Source organism: Gadus morhua, chromosome 4 (genome assembly GCF_902167405.1).
Source record: "Gadus morhua chromosome 4, gadMor3.0, whole genome shotgun sequence".
Taxonomy (NCBI): Eukaryota; Metazoa; Chordata; class Actinopteri; order Gadiformes; family Gadidae; genus Gadus; species Gadus morhua.
The window spans coordinates 14,267,186-14,292,365 of NC_044051.1; the positions used below are offsets into that span (position 1 = coordinate 14,267,186).

The 25,180-nt window shown below is 43.5% G+C and overlaps 3 protein-coding genes across 6 annotated transcripts; 1 reads left to right on the forward strand and 2 right to left on the reverse strand.

Annotated features, from left to right (window-relative positions):
• The first annotated feature begins 4,993 nt into the window (after positions 1 to 4,993).
• Positions 4,994 to 9,740, forward strand: tescb (tescalcin b). Of its 3 annotated transcripts, none has more exons than XM_030354429.1 (8): positions 4,994 to 5,145; positions 5,808 to 5,877; positions 6,099 to 6,179; positions 6,448 to 6,590; positions 6,733 to 6,794; positions 7,662 to 7,769; positions 8,299 to 8,346; positions 8,744 to 9,740. In XM_030354429.1, the coding sequence occupies exons 1-8, from the start codon at positions 5,130 to 5,132 to the stop codon at positions 8,819 to 8,821; spliced, it is 606 nt and encodes a 201-aa protein (XP_030210289.1). In that variant the 5' UTR covers positions 4,994 to 5,129; the 3' UTR covers positions 8,822 to 9,740. The 3 variants fall into 3 exon arrangements, with proteins under 3 accessions (XP_030210289.1, XP_030210290.1, XP_030210288.1); XM_030354428.1 differs by having other exon boundaries at positions 5,013 to 5,372; XM_030354430.1 differs by lacking the exon at positions 7,662 to 7,769 and having other exon boundaries at positions 5,007 to 5,372.
• A 975-nt stretch (positions 9,741 to 10,715) lies between these two features.
• Positions 10,716 to 13,312, reverse strand: m17 (IL-6 subfamily cytokine M17). 2 transcript variants are annotated; one of them, XM_030354427.1, is made up of 3 exons: positions 13,209 to 13,312; positions 12,736 to 12,899; positions 10,716 to 12,517 (listed from the first exon to the last, which is right to left on the reverse strand). In XM_030354427.1, exons 1-3 carry the CDS (start codon positions 13,249 to 13,251, stop codon positions 12,059 to 12,061), a joined length of 666 nt encoding a protein of 221 aa, XP_030210287.1. In that variant the 5' UTR covers positions 13,252 to 13,312; the 3' UTR covers positions 10,716 to 12,058. The 2 variants fall into 2 exon arrangements, with proteins under 2 accessions (XP_030210287.1, XP_030210285.1); XM_030354425.1 differs by having other exon boundaries at positions 10,716 to 12,520.
• Positions 13,313 to 15,551: 2,239 nt separating this feature from the next.
• On the reverse strand, positions 15,552 to 24,520 carry taok3b (TAO kinase 3b). The gene is made up of 8 exons (XM_030355206.1): positions 24,134 to 24,520; positions 22,832 to 23,068; positions 22,568 to 22,696; positions 22,241 to 22,444; positions 21,298 to 21,537; positions 18,730 to 18,942; positions 18,105 to 18,287; positions 15,552 to 17,607 (listed from the first exon to the last, which is right to left on the reverse strand). Exons 2-8 carry the CDS (start codon positions 23,015 to 23,017, stop codon positions 17,449 to 17,451), a joined length of 1,314 nt encoding a protein of 437 aa, XP_030211066.1. The 5' UTR covers positions 23,018 to 23,068; positions 24,134 to 24,520; the 3' UTR covers positions 15,552 to 17,448.
• Positions 24,521 to 25,180: the final 660 nt, after the last annotated feature.

The following is a 25,180-nucleotide window of genomic DNA, read 5'->3' on the forward strand; positions in this document are numbered from 1 at the left end:
GATCCCGCTGGCGGGAAAAGGGCTTGTTTTTGTTTGTTTGCTCAAATGTATTTATACCACAGCGTACCGTGATGCGATCACTGTCAGATGAAAAGCGCAAAGTTTCTCTACAAGACAAGTAAAGTGGATGATGTCACCCGGCCCGGGGGCGCGCGGTTATGGAGATTAATGATGCTGCACAGCTCTCTGGTTCCCCCCGACGTCGCCCTGCGCCGCGCTGAGGGGAGCATTCCCCCCCTGCTCAAACTAGATTAGCCCGGGCAACAAAACGTCTCTAAATCCAATGGCGGGAAAAAATAAATAAAAAACAAGTTTCCCGGTATAAAAAGGAAGAATGGGAAACACGTTGGAAATAGGCAATGCGTGACGGGAAGGAGGTAAATATCGAGACGTTGATCTTGGCTTTTTTTTTACCTCAGTGTTCACCCTTCTGTGTTTTCCAAGGTGACGTGCCCCCATGAATCATATCCGCGACACACAGCGGCTCCCAGGTCCCCCGCTGTGGGCCTGCTGTGGCATGGTCCTGACAGACATTCATGAAAGGCTCCATACGGGGGATTTAACGGCACATTGAGGCAAGCATGGCTGTCATCCCTAAAGGAATCTTCCTCGCTCTCTCTCTGCCCCATTCTCTCTCTCTCTCTCTCTCTCTCTCTCTCTCTCTCTCTCTCTCTCTCTCTCTCTCTCTCTCTCTCTGCCTCTCTCTCTCTCTCTCTCTGCCTCTCTCTCTCTGCCTCTCTCTGTGTCTTTCTCTCTCCCTCTCTATCAGAATCTTTCTTGTTTCCTCTCGCCCCCTCTATCTCCCTCGACCCCCCCCCCCCCCCTTCCCCTCTCTCCCAGGTCCTCCTTAGCTGAACAAACTAAGCAGAACGCGGCGATATGTCTGCACAATGAACAGCCTTTGGATATTCCCGTTCTTTTGTGGTTCTCTTTGACGTAACGGGGTGACGGCGGATATTGATTACAGTGCAGCGGGCCGGGAGAAGGGACGCCCAGAGGTTTATAAACAGAGGTGACATTGAGCAAAGTCAATATCATCTTCCTCACAGATCGACTGAGTTGGACTCTCGTTGATATCTTCAGCAAATATAAACCAAGAAACGGATCAAAATCTATAGGTTGTCCGATGACGTGTAGGATGACCCACTGGTTATTGACTGTCATTTATTTTTAGAAAGTAACATTTAAAATGCTAATTATGCATTAGAACCATTCCATGAATTCCATATTTGATGAGATGACCAATCATGATAATGTATTTAACATGTATCATTTATATGCCCTGTCTGCATTGAATATTAATGGTGAGCAGGCCCTATTTGTGTCAAAGTGAAGGGCCGTCTGTATACAGAGGGCTGGGGAACCATGAGGCATTACCACCGGGATCCATCAGTGTCATCCTCCTAATTTGACTCTTCAACCTAAACTCGTCATGTCAGGCTTCACAATGGCATTGCAGTTGTGACTAATGCCTATAAATGTGTCATATTTAAGCACTTCAAATAAAAAAATCATCATATTATTTATTATGTTTTGATGCATTATTCCCTCACTCTTCATATTTTAACATCCTTGTCTTACGTTGTCTTTTAGAAGTCTTCTCCTCTGAACTCCGTGAGAGTTCAGTCCAGTGCCTCACCATCCCACTCCAGATTATTATTCTAGAAGGTTCCTGCAGAGCTGGATGAACCAACAGAAGGCGTTAGTCCTTTTAGCATTCAGCCAGCCAATCAGACACTGTCCCCGTTCCAGGAACTCACCCTTGTACCAGCCAAGACGTGAGGGCAGAGCTGTGTTTACTACTGGGAAAACTGGTAGTGCGTGTGTGCACGTGTGTGTATGTGTGCATGTGCTTATGTGTGTGTTTGTTTGCGTCCTTGTGTATGGGTGTGTGTGTGAGTGTATGTGTGCCTCCTTGTGTATGTGTGTTTGTATGTGTGCGTCTGTGCGTATGTTTGTCTGTGTGTGTGTGTGTGCGTTTGTATTAGTGTGTCCATGTGTATGTGTCTATTGCTGTGTATGAGTGTATGTATGTGTATTTATGTGGGGGTGTATTTGAGTGTGTGTGTGTGTGTGGTGTGTGTGTGTATGTGAGCGTATTTAAGTGTGTGTGTCTGGGCACGTATGTGTGTGTGTCTATGTGTGTGTATGTGCGTTTGTGTGTGTGTGTGTGTGTGTGTGTGTGTGAGTATGTGAGAAAGCGTAAGGGGCGGGTTTAACTAACGGCGGCGTATCAATTTAGCATTTCACTCCCCAAACATGATGGAAGAAGACAGAGGACAGCAACAGGTGTAGAGAGAGAGAATTGGAGAAACTAACACAGACACACTGCAACACACAGACACATACCCACACACACAGACACACACCCACACCCTCTCGGCACCCAGGTGTCTTCCCGAGCAGCATCTGTTGTCTGAGAACCGCGGGTGCCACCCTGTCAACTCTCCCCCTCCCTCCCCCTTTCTCTCTCTCTCTCTCTCCTTGCTCTACCTTTCCCTCCTCTCACCCCCTCTCCCTCATTCATCCTCTTTCTCTCACTCTCCTCTCTCTCCCCCTTTCTCTCTCACGCTCTTTCCCCCTCTCTCTCACCCTCTCCCCTCCTTTTAATCCCCCTCTCTCTCCCCCTTTCCCTCCCACCCACCGTCTCTCTTCCCTCTCTCTCTCTCTCTCCTCTCTTCCCCCATGTCCTTCACACCTCCATTTCTCCCCATCTCTTAACCCTCATTCTCTCTGCCCGCTTTTCCCCGTCTCTCTCTACCCCACTCTCTCTCTTTCCCCTCTCTCTCTCTTCCCCCGTCTCTGTCCCACCTCTATCCCTCAGCCCTCCCTCTCTCTCCCCGTCTCTCTCTCACCCTTTTTTCTCATCTCCCTCTCTCTCTCCCCCTCTCTCCTGTGTCTCTCCCCCATCTTTCCCCTGTGTCTCCCCCCTCTCCCTCCCCTCTGTCTCTCCCCCTCTCTCTCCCCCTCTCCTGCTCTCTCCCTCCCCTCTGTCTCTCCCCCTCTCTCCCCTTGTCTCTCCCCCTCTCTCTCTATACCCCCCTGTCTCTCCCCCTCTCTCCCACTCTCTCCCCTTGTCTCTCCCCCTCTCTCTCTACCCACCTCTCTCTCCCCCTCTCCTGCTCTCTCCCCTATGTCTCTCCCCGTGTCCCTCCTTCCCAACAAGAGCCCTCCTCTGAATACAGAGCAGACCAGAGCCTGGTCCCCACCTCTCCATGTCCATGCTGAACCCCCTCTGCTGCTGTCCTTACAGCAGCACTGCTCCTCTCCTGAAGGGAGACAATCCACATTAGATACTTTCACAGACCACACTATATTTTGCGGCGTACGGTATTGACGACAGTGCAATCCATTGAGGAGCAGCAGAGTTCTTCCAAAGCGACTCACACTGAATGCCAGATGAGCGGTTGAGGAGCAGAGAGGTGTTGGGGATCTCAGCTCAGGGAGGCCTGCAGGTAGACTGCGGACTTTGGGGCTCAGTAGTAATTGAGCACGTAGGAGTGGCTCCATGGCTCAGGGGATACAGGCTACTTTGAGGGAGAAGTGAATCAAGGGGAAAGGTCCTTGAAGTATGGTAATGGGAGCCTAATTATTCTGTACTGACTGTACCATTGGAATGCCGGTCAGACTTTAAGCTTGAATCCAGTTAGTGTCCGCTCATAGCCAATGAACAGCGACATTGTCAGTAACAAGGCTTAGGGGAAGTGATCAGGTCGTTAGAGTTTTGTCTGGTGAATTTTAAAGATGAACTTGTTAGTACATTGTCATACACTTTTTTTGTTCACACTAGGGATCCATAAAACAATCAATGGTTGTGAAATGAATCGTTATCTGTGCAAATAATTCATAATAGAAGCATTAACAATACTTAGATTCAAAAAATGGTGCCTGTTTAAATGTTTGTGATGCTTTCAACAAGATGTATGGATTTATATATAGATAACTAGATCAGAGCATAGACGAAATAGGCACTTAGTTTAATGATTGGATATCTGATGGATAGATAATTATAAGTAATAAAGATAGGCCTACACATGAGGGGTGTTCTTCTTATCCATAATTCTAGCAGAAAATATAAAACGTGCCGTGACATTGCGTTGGAATCAATAAGAGGTCACTAAGAATTGATTTGGTCTAAGTCACACCAGTAGAAAAATATAAGTTTTACCTCCGTTTTTTTATGGTGCTAAAGTGTAAAGTGGTGTACAATAGTGCCATCAGGTGGACATCTAGGGACTCTGGTAAAGCATGCGCAGCTATCCCTGTACCCACGGCAACTATGTATTTTAGCCGCCATACGGTTTAATACGCTTACTCGCTTTTATACAATTGTAATCATTCTAATAATGTAACTTCTACCAATAGGCTACAAATATAACTAATAATAATAATATTGATCGAAGAAAAAGGATCAAAATACGAGTGTTTATAAATCATGAAATGCTGCCACCTTGTGTTATAATTGTGTATAACACATTTTGAATAATTGTGTACGCTACAGATTGTGACGCATGTATGTAAAGTATAACATTTATTCTCGAAGATAAAATGTTTTTAATAAGGTATATATATGTGTATACATTATATTTGATAGGATTATTGAATTGAACCTGACTTTGAGTTACGCCTAATTCATTTAAGAGTTTCATTAATTTTAGATTTCCTCTAGACATTTGGTCTGAAGATACAGACGCCCTGGGCTCACCTTTACAACACATAGGCCTACTAGCCCTACTGCTATCGTCTACTGCCTCTACTAATTACGAACACTCACACTAATACCAACCACTGCGAATACTAACAGCACAGGCCTTGCACCACTACCATTGCTGCTACTTAATAGGCCTTACATTGCTTATTCTAAAAATAGCCTATCATTTTTTAACGATAGTAGGTCTACAAATAGAAAGAGGCGACCAAATAGTACCACATTTGCAAAGCCCTCTGGCGTTTGAAAGTAGACATCAGTGGATGAATAAATGAACAGTAGCACATCAATAATGCATCCACAGGTTCACGCCGGTTGGACCAACGCTGGTGCGACAGGAGAGACCAGGTTGCGGAAGTAGACGCTACCTGCAGATGATGCGCATTTAGACGGACTAGGGGAGGAGGCGCAACGCACGCAGATGTCACAGTTGTCTGGTATGATACAAAACTGAAGACTTCAGGAAATCGAACCGAAACACAACATTGTTGGGGAGATTCCCCGCTGTTTATTCCGGGTTTCTTTAAGTACCCGGTCCGGGGTTTCTTCTTCAGTCTGGCACACATCTGACTTCAGAGACATCTTTTATTTTATTCAATTATGGGGGCTCTAAATTCCTTACCTGATGAACCCCAATACGTTGGTCTGGCGGAGAAAACAGGATGTGAGTATGCGGACAAATACTTATATAGGCCTGCTGATTAAAAGGACACTGCTACATGAACGACGCGGGTGCTTTGCATGTCTTTAAGAGGAACCGACCTATTTGAGTGCTTTATGTTTAATTTAAGCACAAGTTGGACAGATAAAGCCACAGGACTCATTGCATATGCGTTCGACACAATTCAACTGCCATCTTAATAAGTGTACCGCTTGCCTCGACATGTTTTACCTGAAAGTGCCAAAGATAATGTTGGTCAATGGTCTAGCTCTGATAAAAGTTTCCATGGGCAGCGCCAACCTCCTTTCATAGAAACTACGCTCACACCTATATGACCTGCATGTAGGCCAACGCAAATGTCCTCTTCCCATTCAAATCAGACTTTGTTTACTTTACCATATTGGCAATGCTGTGATGGTGTTTTATCTCCCCTGCTAGTTTCCTTCGAACAGATCGGAATTCTACACAAAAGATTCAAGCAGCTGAGCAACAATGGAGAAACTCTGAGGTGAACTACAGTGTTAGGTTACCTATATACCCCCACTGCCCTGCTGTATTCTGTATTGTTTAATGTCGCCTCTCATTTCAATTGTCGCCTCTCATTGCAGCCTACTTGTTGAAATAGTTCTTCAGTTTGTCTGAATTGACAAACCGGTTTAAGATCTGAGCAGTTGCATATGATTATGCAGTACAACCACTCCCTAAATCCTGTTGGGTTTTGTTCACCAGGAGAGAAGATTTCAACACGATTCCGGATCTGCTTTGCAATCCCATCAGATCCGAGATCATAGAGGCTTTCTTTGACAGGAGGTACAGCAATGACTTTGTAATACCTGATACCTTTATCATCGAAGCTGTAGTTCAAATAATGACTATGTACTGTACTATATGCCTATAGTATTTACCATTTATAGCACTATTTTTGCTAGCATACTATAGAATAAACAATAGTAAAATATTACAGTAACGTGTGTAATAGTAAACATGTAGCAGTGGAGAGTGACGTATAATGTGCGTATTGGCCGACGCTCAACAACCTAGTGTGTCTGTCTGTCTGTCTGTGTGCCCGCGCGTGTAGAAATTTCCGGCAGACTGACGCCGTTGGCACGGTGCATGAGATCGGCTTCGGGGAGTTCTTGTTGGTCATGTCCCACTTCAGACCGCCATCCATACGCCTGGACGACGAGCAGAAAGAGGTCATCCGCACGGAGAAACTCCGATGTGAGACCCCTCTCTCTCCCTAGAAGACCCCATTCACCACCCCCTCCCCCAAGCCAGATCCACCTTTGTGTTTCCACCCCCTTGTGTTTGTCGTCGTGCCGTTCATAACATAGCTGCCCTCTCTGACCCCCAATTTATGCAGTTCTGTTCAACATGCACGATACGGACAACGACGGCACCATCACCCTCGAGGAGTACAGACACGTAAGGCTACAACACAACACAGTGCAGCGTGGCCGTGGTGGATTACCTCCAGCCACGCCCATACTCTACACCTCCGTTGTAATCCCTCACCACCATGTAAACAATGTTGCATCAGGGTGATTGTATTCTTACTATCAGCCTGCAGGATGGGACACCTGAGCATTGTTCTCTGCCGTTGTTACAACCGGGGGGGGGGGGGGGATTCTAGTGGCTGTATTGATCCGTGGCTCCGTGGGACCTCATGTTGGGGGATTCATTTTCTCTCCTGCTTCAAGGTCGCAAACCAATCTCTCTAACCTCGCCGACCCTCCCCCTCTGCCTGTACAACAGTCAATCACAATGCGGATGGTCCCTCTTTGCACATAGTATCAGTAGCTTGTGTTGGCTGCAATGCATAACGGCAACAAGTCAACCAATAGACTTCAAAATAGATAACCGTTTTCTCCACTCTCCTGTGTTGGACTTCTTACAAATCAACAGTCTTTTGTTGGTTTTTCGAGAAAACATCCATATACTTTCAACTGTGGGCTTACTGTACTGCTCATATACAGCAGCTTCAGCGACAGACCTTCGGGCTGTTGTTGTCTGGTTTTAAAGCTAGATTTAAAGGAATAACACATGTTAAAACACTTTCAAACCTTTAAGATAGGTATTTTGATGACATATGACAAAACGGCTCCTATTTGACAGTTTTTTGCAGTATTTAATTTGGAGTAGTGAAATTGAGAAATGTTGCATTTCACTACATGTGGTTAACAGGCAAGAGGGATACCACCAAACCAAGACAACCCTATTGGTCAGAAATGGTTGGATCTTCCCTATAGCACTTTTTAACGTACAATGCTAACCATTTGTCCGCTTGGCTAGGTGGTCGAGGAGCTGCTGTCTCGTAGCGGCGCTCTGGGAAAAGAAACGGCCAAAGGCATCGCAGACGCTGCAATGCTTGAGGTGGCAAGCATCTCCATGGGTCACATGGTAGGGCTGGCCAATTATGCAAGGGCACATGGTAGGGGTGGCCAATCATTTATGAGTCACATGGTGGGCCCGGCCCATCATTTATGAGTCACATGGCAGAACAATCATTCAAAGTGATTGTTTATTGTCTGTATGTTGCGTCATCACAAAAGGAAGATACTGACAAATTGTCATGCCTACTTTTATAGTCTCATTCATAGTTCATCATGATGAGAAGAGATGCCCTTAAAATGATTAAAATAGTAGATTTGAAAAGTCCTGTACCGTCCTTTTAAAGGTTTATATCTCAATGTCAAGACCCTGAGATGGACTGTTCAGAATGTTATTTTAAACTCTGAAGCATACTGGGATATTTATAGACCTTTTGTAAAATTCCCCATGATTATCTTATTAACACATCTTTCCATATCGCCCAGCCCTATCACATGGTACGATGACGTTGTTTTTAACTGTGTGATTCCAACTCTATCCATCCACATCCACTTTGATTTACTGTCTGATACCTTTTTATTTTATTTTCCACACACAGGAACCCGATGAGTTTTACGAGGGAATCACATTTGAGCATTTTAATAAGGTCAGTAGCCTGATTTTGTCGTTTTGTGTACTCGTTTTATCAAAGCTGCTGTAGGTAATATTAAAGAGTTTAAATGAGAGAGCGGGCAGAAAACTGCGACATTTGAAAACTCAACATTCATGGAAGAGATGCCCTGATTGGTCAGAAATAGGCTGGGCTTGGTCTAAAACCGAAACTGGCTCACATTGGCAGGCGCAGTCAACTCAAAACAGATATTCGCCTAGCGCATTTCACTCACTAATAACTGGATATGCCGTTCCTATATTACTATACTGAAATAATATCCCTTAAATCTTATCTGCGGCTCCTTTAAAACATGACTTGCGTCACATTCACTGGAAATGTTTCACTCGCCTCCTTCAAATAAATCCTACTAACTAACATGTTCTGCTTTTAGCTACTGAAAGAATTTGAAGTTGAATCCAGGATGAACATCCGCTTCATGAACATGGACACGACCACGCTGTGCAAGTGACGTGTACACATCACATAAACGTGCACTACTTTGATGTTATGAGTTTTTTTTTTTTTATTATACTTTGGTTGTTTAGCAGCCTGAGACCTCTCCGTTCAATTTCGTTTTCAACGGCCGTGGACCAAAAGGCCTCTTGATGCGGCTGGATAGACCTACGACCTTTCAGAGCCACCCAACGTGTGGCACATCAGCGGCATCCATCCTGGTGGTTTCTGAAAATTCCTCAGCGGCACTCTCATAAGGTGCTCCTCTGTCTAGTCATCGTATTAAACCCGCCCCCAAATTAGATAAACGGTTGTGATTGGCCCGATCCGGTTCTGGTTTGCTGGAAATCTGTCTGAGCGGATGTGGAGCCAGACACATTCGCCCCAGAGCTCCTAAGACACACATGAGCTTGTAGATTTGTCTGGTTCCAAGGCGAGTAGTTTAGCATCATATTTTAGAACCTTTGTTGAGTAGTTTGCTATAATATTGCCTTGATAGAGGTTGATTATGTGCACTATAAGAATATATCCCGTATATGCCTTTGTCTTAATTCATGTTTAGATTACTATGCAGGAACACAGGTTTTCGACACTATGTTCAGCATGATTGTCCGTAATATTGTACACAAACAAAGCCCTTATTTAACAATCAGTCTGTCAGTAAGCAATAATGGTACAGAGGTACTAAGTGTATCTCCCTGTGCATGCAAATATGGATGCTCAAACATCCTATGAATGTCAAACCTACGATAATCAGGGATGTGTTAATGATGATGACACACTTTTGTATGAATATGAATGCATATATTTCATACCTTTTCATGTGTTTCAATAGCAGCCCAATAATGCCACTTTTTATCTAATAATCTTTGCACGTGCCTCCAATATGATGACAATTACTCACACTTTCACAATTAAACATTGAGTGAATGAAAGTCAAGGCCTCCATGTCCCTCATTTCGGGTGATGTCATACATCCTTAATTAGTCACTCATACTGTATGCAACAGGAAGTTAAACCATGAGAAAAGAAAACCTTACAAAAAGCCTCTCTAGAATTCAGCTTCTGAGGAATTCTGAAGAATTCTAAAAAGAGGAAGGATGTATAACGTAGAAGCCGCAGGAAGCTTTTTCCAGTCATCTGGGTCACCTCGCTCTCAGAGCAGTGGGGTAAACCGAGAGCATGTAGAAAATGAAATCGGCACTAGTTGGATTGTGTTACTAAGTCACTGTTTGCAATACAGGTCCACTGCGCGGGGCCTTTGTTTAAGTTCCAGTCGGCACTTTGTAAACATGCAGATGTTTAATTTATTTAACGACGTGACTCCTAACTGACTCCAGCATACGAGTGTGTGCTGAATCAGACCTCCTATTTCAGCGGGCTTGTTAGTAACGACCTTTTAGCCACTCCAATGTTCGGCTGCTTACAACATAGGAAACTAGAGCATGGACTGCATTGTAACAATACATTGTAAAATACATTATTGTTTTTGTATAATTTTTTATACTTTCTATATTAACCTATATGAACACGGTGAAGCAGTGGTGAAAGATACTCACAAGCTCATACTGAAGTAAAAGTTAAAACAAATGTACCTCAGAACCCTAGTAAACAGTTCTTGAATCCAAGCGAATGTCTTTCTATTAACTAAAGGCAATTATCTCCCCATCCTGCCCTCATATTTTGATGTGCAGACACATTCCCTCCATGCTCTCGGTTACATATAAACCTGTTGGTTTAGACAACGTGTTGGGGTCAACCTGGTTTAGGATTTGGTCTTATTACATTTAAAACCTTTCCAAGGTCACCCAGGATTAAATTACTGAAATAAAGAAACAAACATTTTTACTTTAGTTGAGTTGCGCTTTGGTTGCCCTTTGAGAAAACGTAATCTTGGGTGGATCTTGGCATGGTGTGTGTCCTTACATGAGGTTTATTATGAGTCATAAAATAATGAGACACAATGGCAAACATATTCAATGATCAAATCAATAAACAATTAGAACTTCCTTTTCCCTCCTGCATATTGAAAATATGTCCGTTTTTGAATACAACCTACTCTGTAGTCGATTGATAATTTACTGCTATCCTAGATACCAAAATGTTACAAGTTGTATTTATTGTTTTGATTGATGGTGTGAGTGTGATGCTTGTTCCACAGACTAGACATAGCCTTTGCTCTTGTTCTAAATAAAAACCAAGTCCTACTTTACAAAAACAGGAAACTTGATTTATGACCCAGAGCCAATTGCTTGTATACTTCCAGTTTTCTGCTTCAATGACCTCAGAGAGAAGAGGGTAAAGGGAAATTACAAACAATTCAATAGTTCAACTTTAATTTATTACAATAATATTTTCAATGTTTTATAAATAAAATATTTTTTTAAATAAGGTTCTTGGATGCTAAAAATCCCAACCCATTCCGTACTTCCTCTTTACAGGCCTACATACACCCACAGTGTCATTCTTATTCCAATGAACATGCCCATACATATCTGTGAACTATGCTCCATCCACATCCACTGAACCACACTGAACACCCACACACACACACACACAGACAAACAGGTCACAGACACACACACACGCACACAGTGCCTTGTGACTGGCCAGACAACAGACTGTTTCACAAACTCTTTCCTATGTGACTATCTGCCTCTTCATGTCTTCAGGACATGTGTCACTGAGAGCTGCTGTCACACCTCCATCACCTCCCTGTTTAGTTTAGTGACTTGTGTCCACTTCTGGGCCGTTACTGCACAGGACAAAGCTTTAACAGCAACCAGTGGCTCCACAATAACGTCCCCTTTTGTGTTTGCTGTATCAACGCTCCCAGTTAGGCTTGGTCATTTACAGAAAACATTGATTAGTTGATTTAGAAAAGCTGACGCCTAAATTTCTCCATAGTCCATGTTTGCCTTTCTGTCCTTTTCATTGTTTGCTTTTGGGTGATTCTGCACAGTGTGATTGTAACAAAAGTTCAGATCAGTGTCATCAAGAAGCCATACACATCTCCAATACATTTGGAGATTTGTGGACAATCATAGTCTAATTACAATGATCACGCAACCTCTGCCATTACACATTTGACCTCCACAAAACGTGGAAATAAATAATAAATACGATAAATACATATCCTTTGCAATAAGAAAACAACCGATGTGCCAGCCACCTTGAGACTCACACAAGTCCTTTGAACGTGAAACACTGAACCACGTTTCAGCAGCCTCTCCATCCTTTTCCCCGCTCCTCTTCAGAAGAGGGTGTTAGCCGGGGGCATCCTGCACACGCGGCTCTTCAAAGTCCTCAGCTCCCGGGCCACGTTCAGGAGGAAATCCTTGAACCGCCGCAGGACCACGCAGCCGTAGACCTTCTGCTGGAAGATGTTCTGCGGCGGGGGCATCTGCGTGGGGCCCCCGGCCGGCTCGGGGGCCGGCAGGTTGGGGAAGAGGTTCTGATAGAGGCAGCTGATGACTGAGGCCAGGCTGGCGCTGCGGTTCCTCACGTTGCTCAGCTCCGTCAGCAGCCGGCTGGAGGGCGACTGCAGGTCCGTCTGCTGCTCCAGCACCCGCTGGAGGTGGGGCAGGAAGGACTGCAGGATGGAGGAGACGCTCAGCAGCCGCTCCGAGGGCTCCAGGCCGGAGATCTTGGGCTGGGGGACCTCGCTGCTGGAGGACTTGCAGAAGAGTTCCGACATCGCCCCTTGGCTGGCCTTCTGGAGGAGGCGATAGAGGGGAGAGTCAAAGTGGGATCCCATGCAAAATTCAACCTAAACGTTGTCAGCGTTTGATGAAGTCGTGCCCGTGCTGCCCTCTCAAACCATGGCCTGGAAGCAGTATAAAAAAAATGCAACAAATACGTATATAATATACACAGCAACTGTATAGGAGACAGAACATTGACATGCATCTGGTTGGCGTCTGGACTCACGTATGTGCGGATGAGCTCCACGGACTCCTTGTGTATGAGTCGCGTTAGCTTCAGAGACTGCTGGAGGGGAGTGCCGCAGTTCTGGCTTCGGCTCAGCGAGACGGTCCGCGATGAGTGGACGGCCATGACCAACAGTAAAGAGAGCAGTGCTGATGGGAAAGACTCTAGTGGGGACACAAGTACATAATAATGTCAAAAACAAACCTGAAAAGCACTGTTGTGATTAACTAATAGAATATCACAAAAACAACTAGAAATAATTACAAACAAACTTCTAGAAGTATTGCACTACTGGTGCAAAAGGATTTCAGAATAATGTGCATAGAATCATATTCACAAATTTAAATGAAATGGATCGTATAACAAATAACATGATGATCTGACAGCAGGTGTAATATTTTCGAATTGTTTCCTATCTCTAGTATATGATAACAATACAGCTGTGATCATATAATGTAGCGTAAAGTCCTTACTTGTTGGTTGTAATAACAGTGGGAAATACATATGTCCAATCATTCCTCACACAGTCTCAGAAACCAAATGTACACTTGTCGTTGTCACTGTCCTTAAATACTTTTAAAGGCAGAAACCACACATTTGTCCGAAGAGGAAATGACGTGTTTTTTTATGAGGCAACCACATTTCGCAGAATTTCCCCCTTTGTGTCTGACACAATTCTTTGCTCTAAATTTGCACATCAAAAAAAATACTGCGAGCTCATGGTTGAAGATGTAATAGTCATTGCATACAGATTGTTTAATGAATAGTTGAATCTGTATGCTGTACAATACTATTTATCTTTATCTGAAAAATGTATGAGTGTTTTACATGTTGCATGTGAAAATAGATGAAAATCAGGCACGAATTTCAAATGCTTGAGCTTGCTAACTGGGGGTGATATTACTTCATATTCAAGCAGGACGGTGAAAGTTGATAAATGGAATGCCAAACCACTAATGTCCTGGTTTTTCATTTCAGAAATCAGGTAGTGTAGGTACTGTAGGCTCAAATAACTCCTTGAGCTCACAAGTTCAAACACTGGAATAATATGATATACAATTAACACAAGTAAGTGTTAATTGGTAAGTTGAAACACTCTCAATTTGACCAATCATAAATAAGAGAAGTCAACATTCTTGTACTTTCTTACTGTAAGAAAGTAAACATTTTCGCATACAAGACAATTTTTCGCCTAGTGCTCATTTTATTGTAGATACAATGGTTTGACCTACATAACCTTCAGTAGCAGTTTCTTTAGTTTATTTGATGCTTTATAATCATGCTAACTTCAAACCAACATACTAAAACCGTAAAAGCTGCTTGGGATGGGGATGGTTCATTAAAAATGTTACAAACACAAGGCCAAAAGAAGTCAGGGTTGAATGGTTTTCTGTCAGTTCTGGGCCCACATAGCCTCGTCCAAATTACCAGACACCTACATTTACTACAACTGTGACAGCGACAAAACCCAGATGTTGCACATTTTAATTGTTCACTCTTTTCAAAGCGGATTATTCCTAATTCTTCCATTAAGTTCTTGCAGACATTGGGTTGTGTGAATTTTATTAGCAAATCTCAAATCTGCGGATCATTGATCGGTTACCAAAACTATGATTTCACTATGGGAACAAAAAATTGTCCAAAAAAATTATTTCAGGGAATCATTAAGAAGACAATGCAGTCTATGTCACTTTAGCCCAAATCGACTAATTAAAGCAGTGTGTTGTGGCGTTGTGACGCTCACGCAGCATTGCCATGCAACACCATGACTAACTTATTTTGAAATGAGTCCAGCAAGGAAGAACCACAAGCAACCGGTGTCATTTCACCACCTAATCCGGGGACCTTCCAGCTGCTGAACAAGCACTTCACTTGAACTTTTGTCGATGAGAAACATAACGTCATGGTGGGAATGGAAATCTTTGTGCAAAGAATTTACACTCTAAAATCAGAGAAGGCTGAGGCAGAACACGGTGAGGTCAACACTGGGTTTTTCCCTCAACTGAGACCACAACATTTACAACGAACACCAATAACAAAACTTAGATGCATATAAAATAGATTCAACCGTAAACTCTGAGAAGTGTGAGACCTAAGGGTGCCTTATTCCAACAGACTCTCTTTATTTTGTCTGACTGCACAGAAAATGGTTTATTTGTAGGTTTGAGAAAGATCTTGTGAAATACGTGTTTTGTGATAACTTAAAGTTACACAAATGTTCGGCTCATGACAGTTCTGAAACAGTCTCAAATGAAAGAACAACACATGTAGGACCCTGCACACACACACACACACACACACACACACACACACACACACACACACACACACACACACACACACACACACACACACACACACACACACACACACACACACACCATAGAACATAAACAGTATGCCTTCCTGTGAAAGAAACTTTAAAAGGCTCATCTTTTGTTAAAAAATTTGCCAAACAGCTATACACACATTTTAAACTGCAATAAATGTCTATACTGCTCATAAAACAACCTCAAACATCCCATTTAAGGGGTAAACAACTAAAATACGTAAATGTAATTTTGGCTTCTCCTAAACCGAGATTGTGGAGGTCTAAAAAGAAAACTGAAAAATACAATGTTTAGATTTTATCTAGAGAAATTCTAAAGGTAGACAACTTGTGAACTTCATTTGTTTCATTGAATCAAACCATGTCTCTGTTAACTCTATTGTACTCATGTCAGGAAAAATGTTAAATATTTATTCAAGTTTCTATTTAAAACAGGAGGTCCAGGAGACCCATGTTCAAGACCACTACATTACACATTGCATCAAACTGACCTGTGATAAAATAGTATTTATTCTTTTCCATACATACATGTCATTCTTAGAGGGATTCATTGCAAGGGATAATCTCAGAGTGTCACAAACCTATGACACGCCGACAAAACAATAATTAAACAAAACAAAAAACTGACTGAAGTATTAATTTATGAGGGGTATCAAAGGGTTTTATCTTTCCCATGTTGTAAAACCTGTGAACATTAAATTATTATAGTCTTCTCTCTAGGACAAAAGACTAGAAAGGCTAATGGTGTTATTATAAATCAAGCACCAAACATTCATCTCTCCATCGAGTAGGATGGAAACGTTGTGCAATCTGTTCAATGATATCCATCAACATTGCAGAGATTATCAACTTGGTCACTGGCACACTCTTTAATCAAATGCAACCCAGACCAGCCATTTATTAGGTTAAATAGAGTAGAATCAGAGACCTTGCAGAGATCATTGTACTTTAAAGAAAGCCTGTGGTTTGTGACAGTATCATACAATCTGATAAAGTCCAGTCGGTTGACCGTAGCATGTAGGCTATGTAGGATGTTCTGCTACCGCATGACCATATTTCTATATTGTAAGAAAACAAAACTTTGTTATATTAAGTTTCGATGTCAGTAATTGACCATTGCCTCTGTATGTTCTAGCTATATTCTCATGTACAAATATTCATATCAAAAGTTATACAGCACAATTCTCACCTTTTTTCCTTTACAAGACCTTGGATTAGTGAACATTAAATGATTCACAAATTTGGATGAAACAAAAAGGTGCCGGACTTGTAAAACTATACATATATATATATATATATATAAACAAATAAATACATGTATATTTATATATATGTATGTATGTATATATATATATAGAAATATATATGTATATACAAAACCTACATATTTAAATAACTCAAATTTGCTTCATAGGCACAACATAAATAAAGGCATTTGTGAAATTATCATATCAAATATGGCGCTAATGTCTTGTATCCATATGCTTGAAACAAAAAGGTAATGACCACTTTTATTTACAAACAGCTAAAATTAGATCAGACAGATCCATGCTTTACTTCACAACCTGAATTTGTCCTTAAAGTGCATGCAATAATAAGCAGTTTTACCAAGTGGGGTCTTCAACTGTGATAAGATAAATGAGTGGATTCAACTAATGCCAATTCTTTCGACGTGAACAAAACCATGAGAGTATAAGAGTTTGCTTAAAATAGGTGGCACTACAGATTACTGCATGTAAAAGCACAACGGAAAATGATAAGAAAGCATCTAAAAACAAAACAAAACAAATGCTCCGAACTAATCCAGCGACCCCTGTACCATTCACCAATCACATTCTGAGAAACCTAAGGCCAGCCAACCACGGCGGACCCCTAGCAAACATTCCACAACGGCAACGCCCCCCAATGTCACGTATGCATTATGCATCATACATCATACTAACATAATGGGTACAAACTTAAATATATATCAAAGTGCCCATCTTTACTAAAATTGTTCCTGAATTCATTCAATTCCTTACCAAAAAGGAGGAGGAGAAATGGCGCAGGGGGAAAAGTCTTGTAAGATATTGTGATTTGATTTTGTTGTGTCCAACTCTACGTGATGAGTTTACACCATTACACTACGTTGGATTTTATTGACAGGATGTAGAATCTTTTGGTTGTTTTTTTTCTTTCCCCTCTTCAAGTTTCACCAAAAATAGTTCCCATTGCACGTAACACATTGATTTGGAAATGCAATACCTAAAGGAGAGAGAGAGCGAGGACAGACAGTTATCCAGCTTGTTTTGACCTGGGGGGAGGAGGGGAGGGGAGACTAAGGTCAAGTTGGCGTGGAGGGGTGAGAACTTGGGCACAGTTGTCCTGTAAAGATACATCCACTTTCATCTGTCGTCCTCTTTGAAGTCCAGGGATCTCAAGCTTCCAAAGCCGAGCCGAGAGCTTTCCGAATCAAAGCCATCCGATTCCCTTTCCTGGCGCTCAAACAGCTGCTTTATCCGCTCAGTACGTTCCTTCTGGAGTGAGACCAGCTCCTCTTCAATCTGCAAACAGAAACGGGTTTGGACTTTAGAGGAATCATGTGGCTCAATACATCGTGACCATCAAAGGAAGAGAAACACTGTACATAAGAGGTCTGTCTCCAACATGAGGTAGATATCTATCTAGCCATCCATCCATCTACCTACCTACCTACCTACCTACCTACCTACCTACCTACCTACCTACCTACCTACCTACCTACCTACCTACCTACCCACCCACCCACCCACCCATTCATCCATCCATCCATCCATCCATCCATCCATCCATCCATCCATCCATCCATCCATCCATCCATCCATCCATCCATCTATCTATCTATCTATCTATCTATCTATCTATCTATCTATCTATCTATCTATCTATCTATCTATCTATCTATCTATCTAGCCATCCATCCATCCTCCATCCATCCTCCATCAATCTACCTAGCCATCCAGCTATCTATACATTAATCCATTCATCCATCCACCTATCCATCTTTCCGTCCCCTTCTCACCTTCTGTTCAAGGTGGGCCCTGCGTATGGCGATCTTCTGCTCAAGCTTCTGCTGCTCCCGTTCATGTTGGCTCTCTATCTGTGACTTGGTCTTGCTCTGGTAGGCGTCCAGAAGCTCCTTTTCCTGCTGGAGTTGCTGTTTCAGAGCTTGGCATTCTGTCTCCTGCTCTGCATCCAAACGCATCTAGAGAAACAGGAAGGAGAAGGGAAAACTTTTCGAAACCAAATGAGAACACCGGGTCATCAGCACAGCATGGGAGCTGTTTGGAGGCAACGCAGTGGATTAGAGGGTCCTTAGATAGATATCAGATGTATTTCGATCACCCTCTGAGAAAGCTATATTTTGTATTTGGTTGTCTGAATCTCCTTAAGAATTCCTTAATTTGAAGTCTTTAAGTTTATTGTCATTGACATTTAATATTTATACGTTATTCCAGTGGTTCTGCCACCCATGACAGGATCCTATGTGCTCGTGTTAGACGCAACATCATGAATTCTCAACAACAAATCAACAATCACATATATTCTTCTTTAAATGCTGTCCTACTAACGCTACACTATTTGGACAATTTGACAATTTGCAAGGTTTTGGTGGCCCCGATAGCGAAGGTATCGGTATCTCATACCGTTTGCGAGGCCATCATCTCGTTGATGCTGTGCTCGTACTGCTCGGCCAGCAGAGCCAGCTTGCGCGTCTGCTCCTCCTTCAGGGACTTGAGGATGACCCTGTGGTCCCCTTTAGGGGCCACCTCCAGCTGGTGGTTCCTCAGAGCTTTGTACTGCTTGTTCTGCACTTTGCATGTGTCCTGGAACTGCTTCTTGATCTGCATCTCCAGCATCTTGCAGATGGGTATGAGCAGAGAGACACGTGTTCATGTGTTTTTTATGTGCATGCTTCAGTCTAGTAAAGTGCTTGCAGACTGCCCGACAAACACTGATAAACATCAGCATCAGTGCCATACCCGACCATGTTGAATCTGACAACTTTGACCATCATTCTGAAGTTGGGTTATGGGTTTTTAGGGGCAGAATGCAAGGATCCAATCATGCATAGTTTGCGTAGTGTATTTATGTATGTTTTATGTATATGTACTGTATACTGTATAATATGTTCATACAAGCCTGTTGTGCTAACATCCACAAAGAAAATTGGATTTATGATTAAACCTGGAAATGGTTTAGTGATGCTAGCATAATAAATAATAAAGAACCAGCTTCTGTGAAATGTTGACTGAAAGTAGTTTCTTGGCTTCATTTAGGAAAGGAGTCTAAATGTATATGTTGAAATTGGTATCTTTGATGTGAGGCAATATTTAAAATGTTCAATTATTTGTGAAAAACACGTTGTTTATAGTCAATGAACAATTAGTCTCAACCACCAAAGAGAGTACCACCATGCTGTTGTGAAAGCCCAACTAAAAAGATTCTCACCTTAAAACGAATAGACAAAATAAACCCGCTATGTTCACACAACCTACAGGACAATGACTTTTTTGACCTCTTTTTTTCAGTAGCTCCATGTTCATATGATTACATCTCCTATTTGCCTATTACATTTCCTATTTGCTGTGTGAAAGTGTATGAAGTGTAGGACTCTATTTACATATTGGAAGGTGGTAACCCAACCTTAAGTTCAAAACAAGAAGTGAAAGTCCACTATCTTAGTATTTTGTGTTAAAAAACTTCTGGAACAAAAAGTAGTATGAAGAATCTGATGTGCCGCCTTCACGTTCACACGCTCGCATATTGGAGACTTTGGAAGCAAGGACTGTGATGATGTGTGGCCCCATTGCAAGTATGCTAAATTGAGTCTTAACAAATGTTCGGTGGGGGCTGATAATATATTTGGGCTTGATGATGCATGATGGATTAAGGTACAATATAAAAGATTTGCAGTTTCAAGCTATCTTTTCAACCTTTTTCAACTTACTTTGAACCAAAAATCACCTGATATAAGACTTATAAGAGCACATTTCAAACAAAGAAATGTGCATAATGTGAATTTACTAATATGAAGTCAAATGAACAAAACATAATGAGATTAAATAAACTGGAAGTTCCTAAAGCTCAGACACCAAGCTCATGTGATGAGCGGTGTATCCAGTTTCGAAAGTGGTAATCACGGCTACTCAGACCTGGTGTGAACGGTCCCTTCTAATGGTTATTAAGCACCAAGATGGCAGCTTGGAATGTGCGTGACATCATGCGGAAAGAGATTGGTAGTAAGTCACAATCCACCTGTTCTGTAAAGAACTATCAATCAAGATGATCATGTAAAATCATGTTGAAAGAAATATGATAAAATTATTGATGAAAAAACAACAGATTTTGAAACAACTCTACTTGATCAAAGCACATTGGACTGTGCTTAAATTGCTAAAAACTAATGATGCTGAAAGTGCTAAATTCACGAGTCAAAGCGATTCAGTTCTGAGCCACGCTTTGAAGTTCCTGGGATAAACCTAGTGTAACTGAAAGCTCTGAATACAATTCACTAGCCAAAGCGCTAAAGCTGGTAACCAAACCTTGAGGTTCCTGGAATTAACCTGTTGGCACTGAAATCTCTGAATATAATTCATTAGCAAAAGCGCTAAAGTTGAGAGCCAAACCTTGAGGTTCCTGGGCTTAACCTAGTGTTACTGAAAGCTCTAAAAACAATTCACTAGCCAAAGCGTTAAGCTGGGAGCCATATCTTCAAGTTCCTGGGCTTAACCTTGTGTTACTGAAAGCTCTAAAATCAATTCACTTGTAAAAGCGCTAATGTTGAGAGCCACACCTTGAGGTTCCTGGGCTAAACCTAGTTGTACTGAAGGCTCTAAATAAAATTCACTAGCCAAGGCGCTAAAGTTGAGAGCCACACCTTGAGGTTCCTGGGCTGAACCTAGTGATACTGAAAGCTCTGAATAGAATTCACTAGCCAAAGCGTTAAGCTGGGAGCCACACCTTGAGGTTACTGGGCTAAACCTAATGTTACTGAAAGCTCTTAATACAATTCACTAGCTAAAGCACAAAGTTGAGGGCCACACCTTGAGGTTCCTGGGCTAAACCTATTGGTACTGAAAGCTCTGGACACATTTCAATAGCCAAAGCGCTAAAATTGAGAGCCTCACGTTGAGGTTCCTTGGCTAAACCTTTTGGTACTGAAAGCTCTGATTGCAATTCACTAGCCAAAGAGTTAAAGTTGAAAGCCACACCTTTAGGTTCCTGGGCTGCTGCCGCTGCTCCAAGGTGTGCTTTCTGTGTAGTTCTCGCTCCCGACGACCGTCGTACTCCTCTTGGTTCTCAAGCTCTGTCTGGTGTTGCATTCTGACAAGCTCTGCCCGTAGCGACTGCAACATCTGTAGCTGCCTCCGTTCTAGGTCCTGGGTGGACTCGTCCTGTCGTATCATCAAGGCGTGTTCCATCTCCTTCTGGATCCTCTTCTTGTTCAGCTCCTGGAAGAGGAAAGTAAAATTTTCATGTCAATCTAAATCACACAAAAACTGTATGCAGTGGGGTACTTATGGACACAATATGGGTGTCAAAAAAACATAATTGATCAGCACAACAATTGTGTAGCAAAGCTCTTTACTTTCCATCACACAAGATTACAATTTCATTCCTGTTTGGTTCTCTCATACATTTGGCATTATTATCCTTATATTTGGTGTCATTTATAACTTGTATGTAGATGACATGAAACTATATTGTAATGACAATTTCTAACAGGATAGACTTTTGCCATGGCTTGTTATAATTACAAAAGTTAAGATAGAATAATTCTTTACCTTACACACATCTTCACACGAACCTATAAACAACTTTTGTTTAGATTGTAGAGTTGTAAATTGAGTGTAATCTGTTTGAATTAATACAGCTATTCGTCAGCTTAAATGCGCAGTGAGAATATCTGTTCTGGTTGACTGCTCATGCCTACTTATTGAACTTTTTAGATTGCTCCTGGCTTATTTCTGACCGGTCAGATCATCTCTTCCCTGATTTTTTTGGGGAATCCATCTTGCCTGTCAATCCCATTGAATCCCATTGGTTTAGTCACAATATCGTACTCTCTTCTGTTTTTTCCTAATCAGTCTAATTCCAACCCTCAAACCATACCAACAGCAGCTTCTATAAAGATCTCAGATGGGACCTCCATACCTCTCTGATCTGCTCCTGTTCAAACTCGTGCCTCTTGACCACCGTGCGTCGCTTGATGGCCCGACAGCTCCGGTCGTAGACCATCCTCTGCTGGCCCAGCAGGTGGGACTCCTCCTCCGCCTGGGAGCGCTGCATCGTCTCTTTGTGCCGGGACAGATGCTCCAGCTTCTCCTCTTTGGGTATCCCAGAGTCTTGAGTCACCTCCTGAGGAAACAACAGACGCAATCCATATTTTAAGGAGACGTTTTTTTCATAAAACGGATCAACTCTCGAGATTTGTTTGCTGTTCTTTTGAAACCTATAGTATTACGGTGATATGTCACGCACGTCTTTGATCTTGTCTTTACAAAGCCTGTACTCCTTCTTCTGGCTCTCCAGGAAGGTGGTGAGCTCTTTCTTCTGCTGCGCGACGATCTGTTGCTGGATCCTCCTCTCCTCCGCGGCCGTCGCCTTCATCTAGGAGCGTTACACAACACCAAACACAGCGCCGTATGAACACCCTGCTCAGCCCCGGACACCACGAGCACCACTGTGGTGGTGGAACCTGCGCCCCCAACCACCCCAACCAAGCCCTGAGGTGTTCCCCCGCACCTCCTTGTCCGTCTGAGCCACGTGCCGCTTGGCCAGTCTCTCCAGCTCTATGTAAGTGTTGTTGGCGTGTGTCTCCAGCTCCTTCTGCAGCCGTAGCCGGTGCTCGTCCATCTCGGCCTTGAGCCGGTTCTCCAGGGCGATCAGCTGCTTTTGGTGCTGCCGCCGCATGCGCTTGTACCCAGACATCTGCTATCGCAGCTCAGAATCCTTCTCATGCTCCTGGATCGGCGGGATGACCTGGACACACACACGCAGTGACACAGAATGTTATGTAGGACACGGCCGTAGAAGTTTGGTACAAATGATACATTAAAAAGTGTGGTTCGGATGATCTAGACACACACAAGCATAGTGACAGAGGTGACTTATAAAGGATTGGTTCTAAGGATATGTACAAATGATGTAGTATACGTGTGGATCTGGTGACCCAGACACACACACATAGTGACAAGAGAATGTAGAATTTATAGACTACACTATAACTACTGTTTGATGAGTTGTTGTTTAGTATTTTGACAAATCAGAGGAGAGAGAGAAAGAGAGAGAGAGAGAGAGAGAGAGAGAGAGAGAGAGAGAGAGAGAGAGAGAGAGAGAGAGAGAGAGAGAGAGAGAGACATAATGACAGACATACAGACATACAGACATACAGACACACAGACATAAATACAGTGATGTTTTGTTGTCAATGAAAGACCATTTACCTGCTTAAGATATAAACCATCTTATTAATGGAGAAAATACAACATATTCGGTATGGTCTGGAGTCAATGTTTTTTTACAAATAGCGTGTTGGTTTTTTACAAATAGGTCATTATTGTCTTGTTCACACAAGGTATATCCACGGAACAGAAAGAGGTGACGTATGCGCCCCTTGGGATATTCAAGGACAGAAAATCTTATTGCAATCTCGGAAAAATTACACGGGAATAAAGAACAACTACAAATATATTTTGGATATAAAAACAAACAGTGTCAGCTGCAATGATCCATGTAAAACGCAACAGAATGCAGAGAAGGAGAAAAGAAACGGAGGTTGGCAGAAAAAAAAAATGACACCCATTAACAGGACCTGGTTGCCATGACTACAGATGTACAGCTGAAAACACAGAGCAGGAGCGTGAGAGAGGGAGAGAGCAGCCTCCGTCCCCCCACCCCCCAACCTCCTCCCCCCTTTCCTTCCCCCTCCATCCCCCCCCCCGCCCCCACACTCACACACACACTCCAACCCCCCACTTTTCTTTCTTGGTACCCATTCAAATAGCAGAAGCACGGAGGAGAACGAGCCCCCCCAGCCCCCCCTACCAAAGAAGATGCTGATGATGTGACGGTGGCAGCGTGTTCTCAACAGATCTGGTGGCGGCAGAGAGGCCGACTCTCAGGAGAAGAAGTAGGCCGCATCTCTGGCCTGGCGTCCCTGTGCACAGCCTCATCACTCACGCCAGCATGGTCCTGCAGGGGAGACGGAGAAAGAGGAGCGGAGAGGAGGAGGAGGAGAGGAGAGCGAGGGGCTGCGTGCCTCCCGGGGCGCTCCGCTGCTTCTGCCGCTACCGCCGCTGAATTAGCCTCCGTTGCGCGTCCCTTTAGCTGCCGCCGTCGCCGAATCTCCCCTGAATCCGGCATCCACTCGGCTGAAAATGCATCCTTATCCTCTCTCTCTCTCTCTGGCTCTCTCTCTCTCTCTCTCTCTCCCCCCCCCCCCCTCCCACCCCCCCCCCCCCCCCTCCCCTAGCTCCGCGGCCCCTTGCCTCGGTGCTCTCCGCTACCGCGTGCGGGTCTGCGCTGACTCGGCGCGGGGCATGGTAGACGGCTGGGTGGCGGGGGCGCTAGCGCCGGGGCAGGCAGTATATGGACGGTGAGAAACGTAGTCCCTTATTCTCCTGGCCGCTTCCACACAGCTGCTGCTCCCCCCTCCTCCTCCTCCTGCTCCTCCTCCTCCTCCTCCCTCCACTCCTCGCCTACTTCCCGAGGAGGAGGTACCAAATGTCTCCGGTGTAGTAAGACTGAATTATGCAATCCATGGAATCACAGGAGGGAGGGAAGGAAGGAAGGAAGGAAGGGAGGAAGGGAGGGAGGGAGGGAGGGAGGGATGGAGGGAGGGAGGGAGGGAGGGAGGGAGGGAGGGAGGGAGGGAGGAAGGAGGTAAAGAGTGAGGAAGGGACCTATTAGGCAGTAAAACCGCTGCTCTGCTTAGCCAGGTTGCAAGGGTGGACGGATTTGGAGGAGAAATCCTGTTCCTGTATTCCCATGATGTGTCATGTGATGCAATATTTCAAAAGAGAGCGAGCAGGAGAAAGGTACATCCACACGTCGTTCGCCGGGGAAGCCGCGTCGCGTGACAAGCCATTTACG